Below are 21,991 nucleotides of genomic sequence, written 5' to 3' on the forward strand. Positions count from 1 at the left end.
TACTTCCTAGCATTCTTTTTGACGTTTTTGGTCCAGACCTCCTCCCTTTACCCCGTCTTTGACTTACTGAGGTTCTTTTAACAGTTAACCTCCGCTTTTTAGGTGCCGGCCTGCGTCTTAAACCTGGGGGTCTCTTTTTTGGCCTTCGAGATAATATCATAAGCCCCGAGCCTTCTTGATGCTCCACATCTGGTGACGCCCTTCGGGTCATAGCATTGGCTACAACCTCACTTACTATATTTTTAGCCGCTGATTTTAAATGTGGTTTGGCTATGCTGAAGCCTCTCTTCATAAACGGTAAAACCATCCTAAAGAGGTTACGAAATATACCCCCTATCCCCGCACCGTACATTGTCGGTGCTCCATGATATCCTGGTAGTCCATTACCAACTTGATCCACATAGTATGAAACATAACGGTTAGGGTCGAGCTGATGGTGCTCCATAACCCTTTTATTTCTATTATGTTTATAAATATAATACAAATATTATATATGTAGAGAGGTTTTGGTGGGTCTAAAGTGGAGTTTTACAATCGTTTTACCATAAGTAAATTCAATGTTTTCGTTCTGATCCGTTTTAAGCTCAACCAGAATGTTTTCAATATATTTCTTGCTGACATGTACGTAGTGCGGCTTGTCATAATTGACAGTGACGATGTCCCCATCCTTTCCGTCTATATGAACTGTTCTCAGGAGGGGCACACATGTGTCTCCGACCCTTTGATAGGTTATGATGTCGGTATACACAAATATGTTGTAAAATCCTGCATGTATATCCGCAGGGAATGGGAATAATTTATCGTTCACATACGTCCATTTATTGGGACCCATCCCCAACATGTAGGCTAAATTACCGCTGGTCTTTATACCCCCGTTAGCAGGCCCTGAGATTTGGATCCTTTTATGGATAGGGTTGTAGAATAGGAATATTTCCATCCTGTTCAGGGTTAGGTGTTCATTCAACTCTGAGACGATCCTGTCGACGGTTCTATAGAAACCTTTTTTAAGCTTAATAAGTTTTGCAGGTTCCGATAACTTTTTGCAATAAAAATCACGGTCCTTATCTTTGATATTATACCAACTATGGGGATATGTAATCTCGCTGAGACCTACTTCCCAAGCCTCTGATAACTCTATAGGCTTTGGAAAATTGGTTGTATAATTCGAACTCTGATTATTATGATATATATGTGCAGACGCATTACTGGGGAGAGTCAGGTAGAAGCCGCTGTGTTCCATGATGCACTCCTGTGTACACGAGAATGATGAGCTAGTTATCATGCATTAGGGTTTAAGTTAACCCCAGTTGCCTCAAACATATCGTGCTCCAATACCCAACTGTTGAACTTTTGGGGCCAGTTTTTCCAGCGGACCAGCAACCATTTTTTACCCTTTTCTCTCTTCTGATCTAGAATCTCCTCCACGTGAAAGACTTTGTCTTTACCCAACTGGACCTTCTGTAATTCCTTCTCATAAAAAGATCCCTCTATAAGCTCCCCGTCATAATCTTTTAACTTGTAGACCGGGGGTATGCGTGGCAGACATTCTGTAATGGTAAACAACTCATCGCTGTAACCTTGCTCATACTTTTTGTCGAAAACACCCCTCAACTTAGATATACGCACCAAGTCACCCACGTTGAATTTAAAGTTAATTTTTTTCTTACGGCGAAGGGGGAACAAACCATACAGATTTTTAAAGACTTGAAAAGAGTTTTCAGAAGACACCTGCGAAGGCTTCATACGTATACTCTTATGGTAGCTGTTGTTGTAACCCTGTACTAAATCAGGAACTATATCGATATATCTATGTGTGTTGTGAGCTGTAAAATATCTCCACATCCTCTCCTTCAAAGTTCTGTTAAAGCGTTCAACAACTGAAGCTTTCAAATCCGAGCCTGTAGCAAAATGTATTATATTATGCTTCTTCATGAGTTTCTGAAATGTATTATTAAAAAATTCTTATCCTCCATCAGTCTGCACTTTCTTGGGTGCGCCTCCTGCCTTCAAGATCGAGTCAAAGGCCCGGGTTACCTCGGCCCCGCTCTTATTTTTTAACACCCTTACAAAGGCTACTTTAGAGAAAATATCTATAACCGTTAGCATGTAGCGATTTCCATCATTTTTATCGGCAAGGGCCTGCATGTCACATAGATCCGCCTGAAATTGGGCCAAGGGATGCGTAGAAAAAACTCTATTTCTTGGAAATTGTTTTCTTACAGGTTTATGGAGAGTATAGGCATCCTGCTCTGCTAACCACTCATTCACTTTAGCATCGCTTAACAGGCTACCTGTTTCTTCGGCTATAGCTCTCTGTAAACGCTCTTTACCCCCATAAGACCCGGGGTTAGCGGGATAATAAATAATTTTTTTCAACAGCTGCTCAGCCATCCTTCTTACCTCTCTGAGGGCCAATAACGTTAATGAGCCACTTTCAAATAACGACAACATTTCAGTTTGAGAATTTTTATTTTTTAACACCTTGTATTACGTATACAGCCAATTCAGGATTTGTTGCAAGATACACGTCCCAGTTTTCTCAACAATCACAGCATGCAACAACCTATATATTTGGTTTAGATTTACAGGTTTGTGTCGCTGAATTTTTTAAACACACACGTCGGATATATAAGTATATAAACAACAAATATGATACACGTTCACATTAAATGGTGGTTCAAACAAATAATGTAAAATCTTAGCCAAAGTTATTTCTAGATCTTCAGAATCATCAACAATTCTTGATACCATTTGTGTCCATTGCATACTCTCCCCCGTATGTCGTACATGATTCATGATTTGTTCCATTTTCAGCAAACGCTCTACATTAGCCCAGGTATTGTGTGTCGTGTAGAACGATACATTGTTCACTTTATTTTCAATAATCTGCTGCATAACATTTGTAAGGTCTCTCAAAAGAAAAAATGTATTTATTCGCTCCAACATCGTAGACACATAGTTACCCATAGCTTTACGTCTAAATAACAAAATGTCACTCGGTCTCTTGGGATTTATTGAGCCAGAAAAGCATCACATCAGCCACCACAGCTTCCCTGTATTTGTTGTCGTCCACCAGGGTGTGTCGGATTTCTTTGAGTTTCTCGTGGATGAAGATGGCCTCCTTCAGTTCATGTAGGAAGGCTTCGGTTACCCCGTAAACTCTAGGGATAGACGGCACAAGACCCATAGACTCCAGGGCGATGACCAGCGCTGGTATAAACCGGCAGGACCACAGTCTTTTCACCAGCTCCTCAAAATGATTGAAAAAGTAGTATCTAGGAGGGTCGTAGAGGCAAGGATGACGACGCTGGCTGGGATGATTGATCTCACAGCCGATGCATTTTTCTCGTATATATTCGCCAATCACCACGTCTAAAAGTGTAGCTACAGAGGCCTTGATGGTATCCACAAAAATAGTACTGGCCACCCCATCAAACACATCCTCAGGCTGTGTAAATGTCGGGGGTGTCTCGGGTCTTGCCAGGGGGGAGTAGAGTGTAGGGCTTCGTGGCATTGAGTCCTTAGTGTCGGGCCCCCATGACGTAGCGGAGTCCTCGTAGATGGTCTGGATATCCATGGTGTATGATGAAATGAAGAACTGGCTGCTTTTTTCTTTTTATTGTAGAACCAGGCCTTTGGGTATCTGGGCGTGGTTAAAGCATCCGCTTACTTAGTTTTCTTCTGACGCTGTATCTTCTTGAGGCTCTTTTGAATCGTAATCTTTACGATTCGTATATATTATGCACTTCTTTAAATGAACAAGGCTCTGCCGCTGTTGGCTCTGTACAAAGAGAGCATCCAACGCCTGCAACATGTTCAATTCCATTACATCCCAACTTTTAAAAGGAATAAGCAGACGCAGTCTGGAATCACCAGTCAGGCCCCCCTCCCTAATGTTTTGTTTTCGGATTTCCTCGGTGCCGATATAGAACTCCACGCAGCCGCACGGCCGTCCATTCTGTCTTTGTATTTTCACCCTGTGAAATATTCGTCCTGAGGAGTCAGGGGTACCTTCCCAACGGGTCTCGTGGCCCGTGAACACACTATACCCCTTGGTGATAAGGCCCAGTTCAGGACACACAACCTTGCGAAAAACCGACCAGTCTTCAACACCATAGTCCAAGCCTACAGTCTGGTCTGTATATTCTTCTCCTTCAGCTACCGTATAGAGGGTCACTCTACAGGCCAGGTAATCAAACCGATACCCCCACAGCTGGCCATTAGACATCAACACTTGATCTTTCAGCGCATTTGCTGGCGGTATTTGGGTTCTATACACATTTAAAAAACATTTTTTTGGCGCATCATATATTGCGGGTTGATACTTGGCCCTTGCTCTATGGGCAACCCTAAGGCCCGCTTCAGTTGTTACAGTCATCACTGCTTTGTCACTGATCCCAAAATCCATGGTTATTCTTAAGATCTTGTACAGTCTTAAACAGGGATTGTTCAGGGGCTTTATAAGGCTGTTGCAAAGCCCAATACCCCCTGACATACGTGTTTCCTAGACAACAACCCCGGAGGGCTATAAGCTATAAAATAGGCCTTACTCTTTGAAATGTTCAGCACACACACCCCCATCCCGGTCCCCAACAGAACACTTGACATCAAACAGCATGACAAATTTAAAAACAGCATAAAACTCTTTTACACACTCTAAGCCATGAGAAACAGGAGCACCATTCATAGGGTCATAAACCACGCCCCCCCTCAAACCAACAGGGGGGTCAGGACAGGAAACCCAGACAGGAAACCCAGGGCTTGCACACGTCAGCAGGACATAGGGTCATCAATCAAAATTTTGACAGCAGGACATAGGGTCATCAATCAATATTTTGACGCGTGACATCTACTTTATTCTCTCTCCCCTCCTCCTCTCTCTGGATGACATGATGTAACACATAAGGGGTGGAGAGTCAAAGGGCTAACAGCAGTTTCACCGTCGTCATGGTTGCTGATTCCAGACCTTGTTCAGCACTCAGTAACACAATACACAGAGACAGACACACTCACGCAGTCCAGTACTTCATTCAGGCCCAGTGGTTTCCCAATAAACTCAAAAACACACACAATCACACACACACATTCCAAACTGCAACACATTAATGAACAGCTTTTGTAAGACAAGGCTGAGCTCTAGGACTGAACACTGAATATTCCCAATATACAAAGTCTTGTGTGCCAGCCTCATACAAGACAACAAACAAGATCAGTAGGAAGATCATTCACTGCCTACTGCACACTCCTCATCATGGATGTCATGGTGGAAACTCCCTCCAGCCAATACAATGTCTTTAAATCCATGACATGGAGTTCGTAAGTGCTATACACTATGGGAGAAGGGTGCAGCTGTAACGGATGTGAAATGGCTAGCTAGTTAGCGGGTACGTGCTAGTAGCGTTTCAATCAGTTACGTCACTTGCTCTGAAACCTAGATGTAGTGTTGCCCCTTGCTCTGCAAGGGCCGCGGCTTTTGTGGAGCGATGGGTAACGACTGGTTCGCGCCCGAGGTCGGGGCGAGGGAATGTACTAAAGTTATACTGTTACACAGCCGCAGTCTCCTTTCCTTGTCTCCTGTCCTTCATTTCCACTGATACAGGTCAAAGGACTGGATGGGTGTACACCACAATGACCTCACCTATAATAGATTGAGGGGAAGAACCAGGGGGCTTGAACCAGTGACTGCGGTAACAGTGAGTGCACTGTAGACTGCCATCATCTCGCACACCAGCCCTCCCAAGCAGTAGTCTTGGGAGGAGACCCCCTAATATCCACACATTAAGACTCTGCTGGGTTATGGAGGAAATTGGATACATGGAAATGGGAGCATGTTGAGGCTACTGAGACCTGTGTGTGTGTGGTCTCTCTCACCTGAGGCAGCGCGGTGTTGATCTGACGCTGAAGCACGTCCCTCTCGTGCAGTGCACCCTGCAGCTTGCTCTGTGATTGAATGAGTGTCTCCTGCGTCTCGCGCAGGGACTCCAGCAGCTTGTCTCTCTCGTCAAGCATGTTGACCATCAGCTGCTCGAAGTTGGCTTCGGGGTCTGAGCCGTTCTGAGTCCCTCCACCCCGGGGAGGTCCCCCCGAGTCCCCCTCGGTGATTGTCGGCATCACCTCGCACATCATATTCGCTGCTTGTGTAGTATAGCCGTAATGAGAGGGGTGATATCCTTGGCGGTCTGAAGGCTAATCAACCGGCTAATAAACACGATGACTGATTGATGTGAATAGGCTATTTATCTTTGATGATTACGACTAATGGAAAACAGCATGGAATGTGCCGCGCGCACTGGGGATAGATATCCTAATGATCTTCATGGAAAACTTTCTTCCCGAACCCTTCAGTTCGCCCGTAATAAATCATTTAGACCGTTATTCGATGTGTCTATTTATTGAAAATGAAATGAGACGAGCGATAACCTTTTATCCATGTCTGCCGGCGACGGTTCATCCGGCACATCCGCCCAACCCCGCGCGCCACTCACATGTAATTCCAGTGTGTGTGATTTGATTGGCAGATCAGAGACACCGTGATGCCACAGCCTAGCCTGTCGATTACATTTTCCAATAAACGGATCTGGGTCCCGGGGTTTCTTCGGTGCTTCTTCGGTTCAACAGCCACCAGTTGCCGGTAACCTTTCAGCGAGAGAGACGGCGATAGCCAGCTAGGCATGTCTACGGCATCCGCCTTCTCAACCCTCCGATGCCATCTCCACACCGCCACAGAGCAGAAACACTCACACCCACCACTCCTCCCTCACAAACGGGTTCCCGCAGCTATCACCACTACCGCTACGGAAACGGAGCAACTCCCCCCTATCTACAAAACATTTACGCATAATTTACATCGTTCCCCCATGTGCCCACAGGTCACGTCGTTTATTTCCCCCTTTTGTCCCTGTGAGAAATGCTGGAAGGTGTTTAAGAAAAACGTTCGAATGCTCTCTCTTCCTACATTTGCTCAAGCGGCAGATCTCCTCACATCAGCACCACCATGCGCATTCACATGCTGTCATGCCACGCTATGCACGCGCGCACTGCGCGCTCTGGTGACTGAGACCAAAATAGTGTCATGCGCAGTGCTCCCTGGTGGGACTCGTTATGAATTATGGAACTGGAATGAAATGGAAATTAAAATACTGCATTGGAGATAAACTGGATGTTATTCATACACAAATAAATAATTAGGGTGCTTAACTGATAGCCTATTGGACCTGCCCTCAGTGGCCAGTTAATTAGGTACACCCATCTAGTACAAGGTCGGACTCCCCTTTGCCTCCAGAACACCCTGAATTCTTTGTGGCATGGATTCAACAAGGAGTGGCATTCAAACGCTACTCAATAGGTATCAAGGGACCTAACGTGTGCAGGAAAACATTACAAGACCGCCACCAGCCTGTACCATTGACACCAGGCAGGATGGGGCCATGGACTCATGTTGCTTACGCTAAATCCTGACTCAGCCATCAGCATGACGCAACAGGCACCGCGATTCGTCGGACCAGACAATGTTTTTCCACTCCTCGGTTGTCCAGTGTTGGTGATCACGTGCCCATTGGCCCCAAGTGGCGGTGGTGTAATGGTGCGGGAATGTTTTCCTGGCACACGTCAGGTATGCTTCTTCTTGGTTTTAGCTGATATGAGTGGAACCCGGTGTGATCGTCTGCTGCAGTAGCCCATCCCCGACAAGGACCGACAAGTTGTGCATTCCGAGATGCCGTTCTGCACACCACAGTTATACTGCACCGTTATTTGTCTGTTTGTGGCCCGTCTGTTAGCTTGCACGATTCTTGCCATTCTCCTTCGACCTTTCATCAATGAGCTGTTTTCGCCCCCAGGACTGCCACTGACTGGATGTTTTCTGTATGTCACACCATTCTCAGTAAACCCTAAAGTCTGTCGTGCGTGAAAAGCCCGGAAGGCTGGTCATTTCTGAGATACTGGAACCAGAGAGCCTGGCACCGACGATCATACAATGCTCAAAGTCACTTAGGTCACTTGTTTTGACTGTTCTAATGTTCAATTGAACAGTACCTGAATGCCTCGATGCCTGTCTGCTTGCTTTATATAGCAAGCCACGGCCAGGTGACTCACTGTCTGTTTGAGCGAACCATTTTCGTGAACTGTGTAGGCCTAATGAATAGCCTACCTATCCAAGACTAGGCTTCTGTTTGTCTTAATGTGTCGTTCAGGAAAAACACCCCGCCTCGTGGCCCTAAATGCTGTAAATGCTGCATTTACAGTTCATAAATCCCATTCCCATCTGATACATTTTCACCGATAAAGATTTGACATAAAAGTTCTAGTAGTAATATGGCTGACATTGCAATAGCCCAGGCTTGTAGAAATAAATGATATCAAAGTTTATTGGTAGCGTAAACAGATTTGCAGATGTTATCGCAGGTGCAGCGAAATGCTTGTGCTTCTAGCTCCAATAGTGAAGTACAACACACATAATCCAAAAAGTAAAAAGAAAGAAATTAAGAAAAATACAGTACCAATCAAAAGTTTGGACACACGTACTCATTCAAGGGTTTTCCTTTATTTTTACTATTTTCTACATTGTATAATAATAGTGAAGACATCAAAACTATGAAATAACAAATAGGGAATCATGTGGTAACCAAAAAAGTGCTAAACAAATCAAAATATATTTTAGATTATTCAAAGTAGCCAACCTTTGCCTTGATGACAGCTTTGCACACTCTTGGCATTCTCTCAACCAACTTCACCTGGAATGCTTTTCCAACAGTCTCGAATGAGTTCCCACATATGCTTAGCACTTGTTGGCTGCTTTTCCTTCACTCTGCGATCCAACTCATCCCAAACCATCTCATTTGGGTTGAGGTCGGGTGATTGTGGAGGCCAGGTAATCTGATGCAGCACACCATCACGCTCCTTCTTGGTCAGATAGCCTTTACACAGCCTGGAGGTGTGTTGGGTCATTGTCCTGTTGAAAACAAATGATAGTCACACTAAGCGCAAACCAGATGGGACGGCATATCACTGCAGAATGCTGTGGTAGCCTTGCTGGTTAAGTGTGCCTTGAATTCTAAATAAATCACTGACAGTGTCACCAGCAAAGTACCCTCACACCTCCTCCTCCATGCTTCATGGTGAGAACCACACATGCAGAGATCATCTGTTCACCTACTCTGCGTCTCACAAAGACACGGCGGTTGGAACCAAAAATCTCAAATTTGGACTCATTAGACCAAAGGACAGATTACCACCGGTCTAATGTCCATTGCTTGTGTTTCTTGGCCCAAGCAAGTCTCTTCTTATTATTGGTGTCCTTTAATAGTGGTTTCTTTGCAGCAATTTGACCATGAAGGCCAGATTCACGCAGTCTCCTCTGAACAGTTGATGTTGAGATGTATCTGTTACTTGAACTCTGTGAAGCATTTATTTGGGCTGCAATTTCTGAGGCTGGTAAATCTAATGAACGTATCCTCTGCATCAGAGGTAACTCTGGGTCTTCCTTTCCTGTGGCGGGACTCATGAGAGCCAGTTTCATCATAGCGCTTGATGGTTTTTCAAAGTTCTTGAAAAGTTTCTGAATTGACTACCATGTTTTAAAGCAATGATGGACTGTCATTTCTCTTTGCTTATTTCAGCTGTTCTTGCCATAATATGGACTTGGTCTTTCACAACACAACTGATTGGCTCAAATGCGTTAAGGAGGAAAGAAATTCCACAAATTAACTTTTAACAAGGCACACCTGTTAATTGAAATGCATTCCATGTGACTACCTCATGAACCTGGTTGAGAGAATGCCAAGAGTGTGCAAAGCTATCATCAAGGCAAAAGGTGGGTACTTTGAAGAATCTCAAATATAAAATATATTTTGATTTGTTTAACACTTTTTTGGTTACTACATGTTTCCATGTGTGTTATTTCATAGTTTTGATGTCTTCACTATTATTCTACAACGTAGAAAATAGTAAAAATAAAGAAAAACCCTTGAATGAGTAGATGTGTCCAGACTTTTGACTAGTACTGTATAAACATATAAGGGTGTGTAAAGACAGTATATGAATAGAAAAGGTGTGTACAGCAGTAGTTACAGTATATAGGATGATGAGCATGACTAGAACACTATATATATATATATATATATATATATATATATATATATATATATATATATATATATATATATATATATATAAATATATATATATATAAAGTGGGTAAAACAGTATGTAAACATGTAGACCAGTGTAGACCAGTGTTCAATGACTCTATGGACTGTAAATAGGGCAGCAGTCTCTAAGGTGCAGGGTAGAGTACAGGGGTGGTAGAAGGCTAGTAACAGTGACTAAGGCAGGGTTACCTTGACCCAGACCTGCTGTTTTTGACACCTCTCTCCCTCTCTCCATCAACCGCACCTTTTGTCTCGACCTTTGAATGCTCGGCTATGAAAAGCCAACTGACATTTACTCCTGAGGTGCTGACCTGTTGCACCCTCTACAACCACTGTGATTATTATTTTACCCTGCTGGTCATCTAGGAACGTTTTAACATCTTGAAGCAAGATCTGTCTTTAATGGCCATGTACTCTTATAATCTCTACCCGGCACAGCCAGAAGAGGACTGGCCACCCTCCAGAATCTGGTTCCTGTCTAGGTTTCGTCCTCGGTTCCTGCATTTATAGGGAGTTTTTCCTAGCCACCGTGCTTCTACATCTGCAGCCGACGTGAGTAAAACATTTAAACATGTTAACCCTCGCAAGGCTGCAGGCCCAGACGACATCCCCAGACTCGTCCTCAGAGTATGCGCAGACCAGCTGGCTGGTGTGTTTACGGACATATTCAATCAATCCTTATCCCAGTCTGCTGTTCCCACATGCTTCAAGAGGGCCACCATTGTTCCTGTTCCCAAGAAAGCTAAGGTAACTGAGCTAAACGACTACCGCCCCGTAGCACTCACTTCCGTCATCATGAAGTGCTTTGAGAGACTAGTCAAGGACCATATCACCTCCACCCTACCTGACACCCTAGACCCACTCCAATTTGCTTACTGCCCCAATAGGTCCACAGATGACGCAATCGCAACCACACTGCACACTTCCCTAACCCATCTGGACAAGAGGAATATCTATGTGAGAATGCTGTTCATCGACTACAGCTCAGCATTTAACACCATAGTACCCTCCAAACTCGTCATCAAGCTCGAGACCCTGGGTCTCGACCCCGCCCTGTGCAACTGGGTACTGGACTTCCTGACGGGCCGCCCCCAGGTGGTGAGGGTAGGTAACAACATCTCCACCCCGCTGATCCTCAACACTGGCCCCCACAAGGGTGCGTTCTGAGCCCTCTCCTGTACTCCCTGGTCACCCACAACTGCGTGGCCATGCACGCCTCCAACTCAATCATCAAGTTTGCGGACGACATTACAGTGGTAGGCTTGATTACCAACAACGACGAGACGGCCTACAGGGAGGAGGTGAGGGCCCTCGGTGTGTGGTGTCAGGAAAATAACCTCACACTCAACGTCAACAAAACAAAAGAGATGATTGTGGACTTCAGGAAACAGCAGAGGGAGCACCCCCCTATCCACATCGACGGGACAGTAGTGGAGAAGGTAGTAAGTTTTAAGTTCCTCAGCGTACACATCACGGACAAACTGAATTGGTCCACCCACACAGACAGCGTTGTGAAGGAGGCTTGTCACCAAAAGCACTCACAAACTTCTACAGATGCACAATCGAGAGCATCCTGTCGGGCTGTATCACCGCCTGGTACGGCAACTGCTCCGCCCACAACCGTAGGGCTCTCCAGAGGGTAGTGAGGTCTGCACAACGCATCACCGGGGGCAAACTACCTGCCCTCCAGGACACCTACACCACCCGAAGTCACAGGAAGGCCATAAAGATCATCAAGGACAACAACCACCCAAGCCACTGCCTGTTCACCCCGCTATCATCCAGAAGGCGAGGTCAGTACAGGTGCATCAAAGCAGGGACCGAGAGACTGAAAAACAGCTTCTATCTCAAGGCCATCAGACTGTTAAACAGCCATCACTAACACAGTAGAGGCTGCTGCCTATAGGCATAGACTAGAAATCAATGGCCACTTTTAGAAATGGATCACTAGCCACTTAATATAATGTTTACATATTTTGCATTACTCATTGAGTGGCTGCTGCCAACATACTGACTCAACTCCAGCTCACTTTAATAATGGAAATTGATGGAAATTGATCAAAAATATATCACTAGCCACTTTAAACAATGCCACATAATATAATGTATATGTATATACTGTACTCTATATCATCTACTGCATCTTGCCATCTTTATGTAATACATGTATCACTAGCCACTTTAAACTATGCCACTTTTATGTTTACATACCCTACATTACTCATCTCATATGTATATACTGTACTCGATACCATCTACTGCATCTTGCCTATGCCGTTCTGTACCATCACTCATTCATATATCTTTATGTACATATTCTTCATCCCTTTACACTTGTGTGTGTATAAGGTAGTAGTTGTGGAATTGTTAGGTTAGATTACTCGTTGGTTATTACTGCATTGTCGGAGCTAGAAGCACAAGCATTTCGCTTGTGTATGTGACAAATAAAATTTGATTTGATTTGTTTTGGGTTTTAGGTTGGGTTTCTGTATAAGCACTTTGTGACATCTGCTGATGTAAAAAGAGCTTTATAAATATATTTGATTGATTGATAGATGACCAAATCGTTATATTTAGGAAGTCAGTGTGCTACAATGGTTTCATAGTAGCCGACCGTGTCTCTCTGCTGCTACACTGTAATAAGATTTTAGATGATGACGTAATCCTTTGGGAATTTAACTCCACCTCCATCCAGTGAGAGTGAACAGACTAATCTGACTGGCCAATGACCACTCAGAAGACGTCTTGTCCAATCAGATTCGAAAATGATGAGCTAGCCATTGAATAACGATACGAAGAAAGTCTCGCGTGATTTAACGTACGTAAACTCACTTACGTCAGTCCCATGATGGCTGAAGATCCTGGAGGAACATTTTTCAATTTCTCTCCCACTTTTTTATTTTTCTCTTTACCTCTGCTTGTCATAGAGACATGGCAGGATACACAGCCTCGATAAGCGGCCACAGACCCTTGTTACCGCCATGCCCAAGAAAGGGAACCGAAAACGGCTGAAATTTCGGGCCGGGGACGTCTGCTCGGAGTCAGGTACTGTAGTTAGCTTGCTAAAGCTAACTTGTTTCCCCTGCCGGTAACAGGCCGCCGTACGTAATCTGTAACGTACAGTGGTGCGCAGAGTGGGTGGGTCCTCGAGGACGAAAGTCAAACCACCCGATTCTACTACCATCATTAATATTCAATACATTGCTTGTTCATATTAAGGAGGATTTCAATGTTAGACATAAAAATAGAACGTTCAGATACAAATATGTAGGCCTATTTTTGGAGGATGTCATTCAGACATACCCACCAGTTGAGTTTAAAATTAAACGCTAAATTGGGCGTAGCTACGTCCGACTTTGGTATCAGAATTTACACCTGTTGCACCAACCTAAAATTAAACTAGTCGTAGCTAAATCCGGTGTAAGTAATGCGCGTTCATGATCATTTATGTTTTATAGTGATGGTTACTAGGCAGCGCCTCTATGCGTGCACGTTTTCTTAACCACAACTGGATGGATCAATCAATAATTACTGTTGGAATGAATATCACTGATGAAAATATTGAAATAAAGTAGGCTAATGACATTGAAAGCATGTATCATATTGTTCCTTACCGAAGCTCCCAGTCATCCAACCGTTTTAAATACTTTAAATCAATAGCTGTGTGTGGTGAACTATAATTTCAGCTCTTTATGATTGGGACAGCGTTATCGCGCTGGTTTGAGACAGGCGTGGGGACTCGTCTCAATAAATCCATTCAATGTCAGATTTTTGTTTTCACATACACTCCGTCTGGTTATTTGGTTACAATTAGGCTGGGAAAATGTTAGCCAAATTGAGGTGAGTGTTCATGATGATTACCGTCTACCATTGTTATGAGAACATTTTGCGTGTATGTTCTGTAGCCTATGAATTCCATGGTGAAGGAAGTCGGCTAGGCAAATAAGTGGCGGTGGCAGCTCATCTATTAGTCTGATAATATCTGAGACACATTTAGAAAAACCTGCGGAGGTTGTGAAATATGACACAAGACTCACATCCTTTTGAAAATATAGTTTGCTATTATTTTCTGTCTATATCATGAAATTGCACCCTACTCCTGCTCCCTACTGGGAGTTGAGTCTACTCCTGCTCCCTACTGGGAGTTGAGTCTACTCCTGCTCCCTACTGGGGGCATTGAGTCTACTCCTGCTGGGGGCGTTGAGTCTACTCCTGCTCCCTACTGGACGTTGAGTCTACTCCTGCTCCCTACTGGGCGTTGAGTCTACTCCTGCTCCCTACTGGGCGTTGAGTCTACTCCTGCTCCCTACTGGGCGTTGAGTCTACTCCTGCTCCCTACTGGGCGTTGAGTCTACTCCTGCTGGGGGCGTTGAGTCTACTCCTGCTCCCTACTGGGCGTTGAGTCTACTCCTGCTCCCTACTGGGCGTTGAGTCTACTCCTGCTCCCTGCTGGGGGCGTTGAGTCTACTCCTGTTCCCTACTGGGCGTTGAGTCTACTCCTGCTCCCTACTGGGCGTTGAGTCTACTCCTGCTCCCTGCTGGGAGTTGAGTCTACTCCTGCTCCCTGCTGGGAGTTGAGTCTACTCCTGCTCCCTGCTGGGCGTTGAGTCTACTCCTGCTCCCTGCTGGGAGTTGAGTCTACTCCTGCTCCCTGCTGGGGGCGTTGAGTCTACTCCTGCTGGGGGCGTTGAGTCTACTCCTGCTGGGGGTGTTGAGTCTACTCCTGCTGGGCGTTGAGTCTACTCCTGCTCCCTACTGGGCGTTGAGTCTACTCCTGCTGGGGGCGTTGAGTCTACTCAGACGTAGTTCATTGAAGGGCTTACAGGGTGCAACATGTAGAATTTTTAGGTCCGGCATAGATCACATTTTACATCGGACATAGTTACGACCAACTGGTGCAAGCGGCCTCACTACTAAGGGGAATCTCAGTAGTGTAGCTCGACTTGTTCTCCTCCTTGTCTTCCTTCCTCTGTTGTGTCCTGAAAAAGGTGCAAGGCTTTGTTCCAGCCGGTTCGAGGGCATGAAATCTGTGATGCGTTGTGGGTAAAGTAGTTAATTATGATGTAAGGTAATTTGTTGATCAGTCAGTAGGCAGTCGCCTACAATGTTGAACAAGCCCAAAGCCAAAAGTGTCTGACAATGCTTTCACCTAACCAGTGTTTTCAGGTCAGTGCAGACAAAGGAAAAGACCCATGCCACCCTTTGCTATTGTGAGTGATTGGTAAACGGCACCTTCTCCCCTCTCCTGCAGTGACAGTTGCTGATTTCGCCAATGCCGACCCAGCCGTAGTGAAGTCAGGGAGGGTAAAAAAGGCAGTTGCCAATGCAATTGAAAAAGAAGGTAAGAGCGTCATTCAAAATGTTTCCATTTGTTCTACAGACATTGTGTTTAATCGATAAACCACCTTATTGTGCTTACTAACTTCACACTGTTTGTCCTGCAGTGAAGATGTTGTGTGGGCTAGAGGGGTCGCAGGGTTCCGTACAGGAGGTGTTCTCGTCAGCGTCCACCCTCACCGGAGACACCCTGGAGAGTAGCGACGACCTCGGGGAGGATGGAGAGAACGAGGCCAAACAGGCCCGCAAGAAGAAAAACAAGAGGAGGAAAGGTACACTTCACCTCCGTCTCTAGTCATGCGTTGGAAGAGTTGAGGACTGTTTCATTCCAGAGGGTCGCTCCCGTTCCCCTGTACTCGTTCATGCTCCTTCACAGATATTATACAGTGCAACTGGGTAGGTAATTGCAATAGGCTGTAAACTAGGCCATCTTTTCTTTCACCTATCCAGTCGTCTCAGATCTGTAAGGGGAAGTGAACAAGGACAGATGGGTGTGAACAACCTTCCTGACTATAACAGCCCGTTGTTTGATTGACTGTCTGTTTTCCCAGAGTGCAGTGATGGGGAGGACTACACAGTGGATATCTGGCTGGTGCTGGCTTCCTATATCCGTCCAGAGGATGTGTGTACATTTGCTCTCATCTGCAGAAACGCCTGGACCGTCACCTGCACTGCTGCCTTCTGGACCAGACTATACAGGAGGTAGTGTTAGACCCTGTCATTCCCACAACCTATTTTCTAGGTGGGTTCCCACGGCTCTTGATATGACTTGAATCCTGGGAAGTCAGATTCACATTGCCCTTGAAAATTGGCACCTGAACGAGTTGTACCCTTCTTATTTACATATGCTGTTTCCCCGCCTCTCTCTATGCTCTCACTTTCACCTCCCTTTCTCTTTCTCCCTCATTCTTTCTTTCTCCCCCCCATAGACACTACAGTCTGGATACTCACCTGCCGTTCCGTCTGCAGCCAGACTCCATAGCCAGGAAGCGTTGTCTACGGGCTCGCGTGATTCGCTCCCTCTTCCACCTGTATGAGCCATTCAGCTCACGTGTCTCCCTGAACCCTGCCCTCCCAGAGTCCACGCCCACCACGCTACTCAACTCCAAGGTAAAGAACCAAGATGGCGCCAAGCAGGGAAACAGGCTAGCGGTTTCCAAAGAACTATTTGGTTTGTGGAGTTTGAAGTTCTCGCCTTCTTATTTGTATCCTGAGAGGGTCTGGTTACAGCACAGAGGGTCTGTGCTGTAACTCACTAATCCTGCTCCATCAAATTCTGGCATTAATGTCCACTTGAACTTGTGCAATCAAATCCAATGTTATTGGTCACAGACACGTGTTTAGCAGATGTTTTGCCTGTGTAGCAAAATGCTTGTGTTTCTAGTTCCAACAGTGCAGTAATATCTAACAAGAATATCTAACAATTTCACAACAATACACACACATCTAAATAAAGAAATGGAGTTAAGAATATATAAATATTTGAACGAGCAATGCCAGAGTGGCATAGGCTGAGATACTTTTATTTATTATTTCACCTTTTTTTAACCAGGTAGGCAAGTTGAGAACAAGTTCTCATTTACAATTGCGACCTGGCCAAGATAAAGTAGATCGGGCAGGGAGATACAGTATATACATATGAGATGAGTAATGCAAAAAATATGTAAACATTATTAAAGTTGCTAGTGATCCATTTCTAAAAGTGGCCATTGATTTCTAGTCTATGCCTATAGGCAGCAGCCTCTACTGTGTTAGTGATGGCTGTTTAACAGTCTGATGGCCTTGAGATAGAAGCTGTTTTTCAGTCTCTCGGTCCCTGCTTTGATGCACCTGTACTGACCTCGCCTTCTGGATGATAGCGGGGTGAACAGGCAGTGGCTCGGTGGTTGTTGTCCTTGATGATCTTTATGGCCTTCCTGTGACATCGGGGGGTGTAGGTGTCCTGGAGGGCAGGTAGTTTGCCCCCGGTGATGCGTTGTGCAGACCTCACTACCCTCTGGAGAGCCTTACGGTTGTGGGCGGAGCAGTTGCCGTACCAGGCAGTGATACAGCCCGATAGGATGCTCTCAATTGTGCATCTGTAAATGTTTTAGGTGCCAAGACAAATTTCTTCAGCCTCCTGAGGTTGAAGAGGCGCTGTTGCACCTTCACCACACTGTCTGTGTGGGTGGACCACTTCAGATTGTCAGTGATGTGTACGCTGAGGAACTTGAAGCTTTCCACGTTCTCCACTGCGGTCCCGTCGATGTGGAGGGGTGCTCCCTCTGCTGTTTCCTGAAGTCCACGATCCGCTCCTTTGTTTTGTTGAGGGAAAGGTTATTTTCCTGGCACCACTCCTCCGCCAGGGCCTTCACCTCCCTGTAGGCCGTCTCGTCGTTGTTGGTTATCAAGCCTACTACTGTTGTGTCGTCTGCAAACTTGATGATTGAGTTGGAGGCGTGCGTGGCCGTGCAGTCATGGGTGAACAGGGAGTACAGGAGGGGGCTGAGCACACACCCTTCTGGGACCCCAATGTTGAGGATCAGTGAAGTGGAGGTGTTGTTTCCTACCTTCACCACCTGGGGGCGCCCCATGCTAAGTAAAGTTTTACCCATTTTCTCCTCTGCAGTGTCTGCTGTTCTGGGTCAATAAGGTTGTGGGTACTCGACCTGATCCTATGTGGGAGTTCAACTTCAAGTTTGTGAAGCCGGTATGTATTCATGCCGAACTGTCTGAAGGACACTAGTGAAGCATGTTTACTTTGAATTTGAAGTCAAACATTTTAATTGTAATCAGAGGTATGGTAGTTTCTATAAGTTTCTGTCTCCCTCCACTAGGCGGTGAGGTGTAAGGGTGGTAATGCCACCCGCGGTCTGCTGTTGCCCCGTCAGTATGAGGATGTCAATGCTAACCCAGACTCAGACTGCTACTTGCTGCAGGTCACCACCCTGAACTTCATCTTTACCTCCGTGGTCATGGGGATGACCCTCGCCCTGGTCAGTACACCACTCTCCCTGGCTTTCACACTGAATTGACTCTGTCTCCATCCATGAAGTTGCATTGTTAAAGGCCCAGTGTAGTCAAATCAGTTTTTCCTGTGTTTTGTGTCATATTGTACAACAGCTGATGAAAGGAAGACTTTAAAAGGGGGAACAAATGTGGTCAGTGTCATTTCCTGATTGTTGTTGGTTGAAAATACAGTTGACATCTTCTAATAAGCAAGTTTTACATGGGTAGAGTTTGGGCTTGCCTGGTGACATCCCCAGGCGGTATAAGTTAATAAACCAACAAAGAGTTTCAGTCCTCTGCCAATAGTGGCTAGTTGTCAGGTTACAGATCCCTTACTTTAGGCCCCTCACTCAAATTCTTGCTTGAGAAATCGTTTTTTGCAATAAAGTGATTTGTTTCTTTTTGGCGATTTCTTTGAAAAGCGACTACAGTTAGATACTCAATGGTTACCTACAAATGATTTAATATTGAGATAAAAGAACAGCTGCTTTGGGCCTTTTTAAAATCCCATTAAAATCCCATTATAGTTACACCCATTATGTGGTTGTAACTCGTAGTGGGCCTGTTTTTAGGATAGGCAAACCTGTGTCTCCGGTCTGTCTATAACCCACTCTCTCTGTTCCCTTCCCAGTTCAACATCAACGTGAGCACGGACATGCGTCACCACCGAGTGCGCCTGGTATTCCAGGACTCTCCCCCCCAGCGGGGGAGGAGGGGGGAGCAGGGGGGGACACAGGTGGTGCTGGATCCTGTACACAGCGTGAGACTCATGGACTGGTGGCATCCGCAGTACCCTTCCTCCCCCTATATCTAAAACCCATGTCTCATCACGTGTAGAACCCTCTTACTATCCCACACACACATTACCCCCTTTACTCCTAAAACCCTGACTGTACCGTCTGCCCGTACACCTAGAACACCCAGTATCCCCTTACACCAAAAACCATCCACATTACCCCCCTTTACTCCTAAAACCCTGACTGTACCGTCTGCCCGTACACCTAGAACACCCAGTATCCCCTTACACCAAAAACCATCCACATTACCCCCCTTTACTCCTAAAACCCTGACTGTACCGTCTGCCCGTACACCTAGAACACCCAGTATCCCCTTACACCAAAAACCATCCACATTACCCCCCTTTACTCCTAAAACCCTGACTGTACCGTCTGCCCGTACACCTAGAACACCCAGTATCCCCTTACACCAAAAACCATCCACATTACCCCCCTTTACTCCTAAAACCCTGACTGTACCGTCTGCCCGTACACCTAGAACACCCAGTATCCCCTTACACCAAAAACCATCCACATTACCCTGCCTCCCTGTACAGCCAGAACCTTGCTTCAGCTCAACCTCCTACAGCCCCAGACACACAACACCTACCTCCTCAGTACCCTGGCTCTCCAGAGACAACCCCTCAATACCTTCCAATCCCCCACTTTGCCTACCCTCAGACCACCCTACAAGTTTATGTTGAACAGATGCAGAGACAATGTCATTGCTTTTAATATTTCCTCCTTTCTGTAACTGCTAAATCTTAGTTTAAGGCCATTTTTAAACGGGAGACTTTTGATTTTACATTTTGGTTTGACTTTAATTCTAGGGTCCAAAATTATGATTTTCTGCTTGTGTAATTGTATTTTATTTGATACCTGTAATCATTGGTACTTTGTAAACCCCTACACCTCCTCAGGAAGGAAGGGGGTCTGAAGGCTGTGATGGGAGCAGCATTTTATTTCCTGCTTATGTCTGTGTTAGAATGTTTCTGATTTGGGTTTATCAACACAAGGCCAGTCTTGTGTTCTATAATGATCAGGAGAAACATGCCAATCTTGCTTAATTTGTAAGGAGGGCGCTATTTGAAGAATCAACATGTAATACCCACAGGAGACCGGATGGCAGCTCTGTTCTACTGTTCACTCAACGTCCAATCAAAATGACCTTTAGAACAGTAGTGTTTGATTTTAGTGTGAATATAGAAGTTTGTTATCGTATGTAGTAGAAAGCAAAGCTTTTTGTTGATGATCAGACCTGAAATTGCTTTATTGTAAATGAATGTATAGCCGGTTGACCTTGTGAGGGACGTATGTATGTTTGGCTGTGAGAGCCAACCATTTCAGTCCCCATGTAAAGCCTGTGGATGCTGTCTGTGATTGTTTGGTCAACCTCCTGTACTGAAATACAACTGGAAAGAACCCCCTCCATTTTGTAAGATTTTGTTTTTACAGATTTAATAAGACAATAGACATCAGCTTAACATTTCCACCGACATAGATCCACCAAACTAGACGTGGCATTTGCAAAGACTGAATAGAACCCCCCTACATGCTGTGCTGTATTTATCAGTACAAATGAGGTTTCCTACTATCATATGTTTTGCATATGGTGATACCTACTTCAAATGTGAATGTGGATATACAGCTTGAGGGGTAAACAAATGAGTAAATGAATACAGTACTTAGTCCTATGTGTTTCCTTGACAATAGTGCCCTCTTGTGGTCAACTAAGAACATGGAAAGTGTCAACTTTGAAGCACAATGAGAAGGTTGCTTGTACATTGATTTGATAGATTTTTGGGTAAAACAATTTAAACCATAGCAGTACAAAGAAATTCCAGAGGATCACACAGGTAGTCTAGTGGTTAGAGCGTTGGGCCAGTAACCAGCAGGTAGCCTATTGGTTAGAGCGTTGGGCCAGTAACCAGCAGGTAGCCTAGTGGTTAGAGCGTTGGGCCAGTAACCAGCAGGTAGCCTAGTGGTTAGAGCATTGGGCCAGTAACCAGCAGGTAGTCTAGTGGTTAGAGTGTTGAGCCTGTAACCAGTAGGTAGTCTAGTGGTTAGAGAGTTGAGCCTGTAACCAGTAGGTAGTCTAGTGGTTAGAGCGTTGGGCCAGTAACCAGCAGGTAGCCTAGTGGTTAGAGCGTTGGGCCAGTAACGAGCAGGTAGTCTAGTGGTTAGAGCGTTGGGCCAGTAACCAGCAGGTAGCCTATTGGTTAGAGCGTTGGGCCAGTAACCAGCAGGTAGCCTAGTGGTTAGAGCGTTGGGCCAGTAACCAGCAGGTAGCCTAGTGGTTAGAGCGTTGGGCCAGTAACCAGCAGGTAGCCTAGTGGTTAGAGCGTTGGGCCAGTAACCAGCAGGTAGCCTAGTGGTTAGAGCGTTGGGCCAATAACCAGCAGGTAGTCTAGTGGTTAGAGCGTTGGGCCAGTAACCAGCAGGTAGCCTAGTGGTTAGAGCGTTGGGCCAGTAACCAGCAGGTAGCCTAGTGGTTAGAGCGTTGGGCCAGTAACCAGCAGGTAGTCTAGTGGTTAGAGCGTTGGGCCAGTAACCAGCAGGTAGCCTAGTGGTTAGAGCGTTGGGCCAGTAACCAGCAGGTAGTCTAGTGGTTAGAGCGTTGGGCCAGCAGGTAGCCTAGTGGTTAGAGCGTTGGGCCAGTAACCAGCAGGTAGCCTAGTGGTTAGAGCGTTGGGCCAATAACCAGCAGGTAGTCTAGTGGTTAGAGCGTTGGGCCAGTAACCA

General features: G+C 45.5%; 1 protein-coding gene across 1 annotated transcript; it reads left to right on the forward strand.

Moving 5' to 3' along the window:
* Positions 1-13,003: 13,003 nt before the first annotated feature.
* LOC120060744 (transmembrane protein 183A-like) lies at positions 13,004-20,676 on the forward strand. The gene is made up of 8 exons (XM_039010157.1): positions 13,004-13,193; positions 15,400-15,489; positions 15,593-15,757; positions 16,037-16,187; positions 16,415-16,595; positions 18,094-18,174; positions 18,302-18,460; positions 19,105-20,676. The coding sequence occupies exons 1-8, from the start codon at positions 13,130-13,132 to the stop codon at positions 19,285-19,287; spliced, it is 1,074 nt and encodes a 357-aa protein (XP_038866085.1). The 5' UTR covers positions 13,004-13,129; the 3' UTR covers positions 19,288-20,676.
* The last annotated feature ends 1,315 nt before the right edge of the window (positions 20,677-21,991 follow it).

The sequence above is a fragment of the Salvelinus namaycush genome, chromosome 2, assembly GCF_016432855.1.
Source record: "Salvelinus namaycush isolate Seneca chromosome 2, SaNama_1.0, whole genome shotgun sequence".
Classification (NCBI taxonomy): Eukaryota; Metazoa; Chordata; class Actinopteri; order Salmoniformes; family Salmonidae; genus Salvelinus; species Salvelinus namaycush.

Bases quoted from the DNA above. Each gene is read 5' to 3' on its own strand.
- LOC120060744 (XM_039010157.1), top strand. From the start codon at position 13,130: ATGCCCAAGAAAGGGAACCGAAAACGGCTGAAATTTCGGGCCGGGGAC. The intron at 16,188-16,414 runs GTAGTGTTAGAC...TCCCCCCCATAG, and splicing joins TGGACCAGACTATACAGGAG to ACACTACAGTCTGGATACTC. The intron at 18,175-18,301 runs GTATGTATTCAT...TCCCTCCACTAG, and splicing joins ACTTCAAGTTTGTGAAGCCG to GCGGTGAGGTGTAAGGGTGG.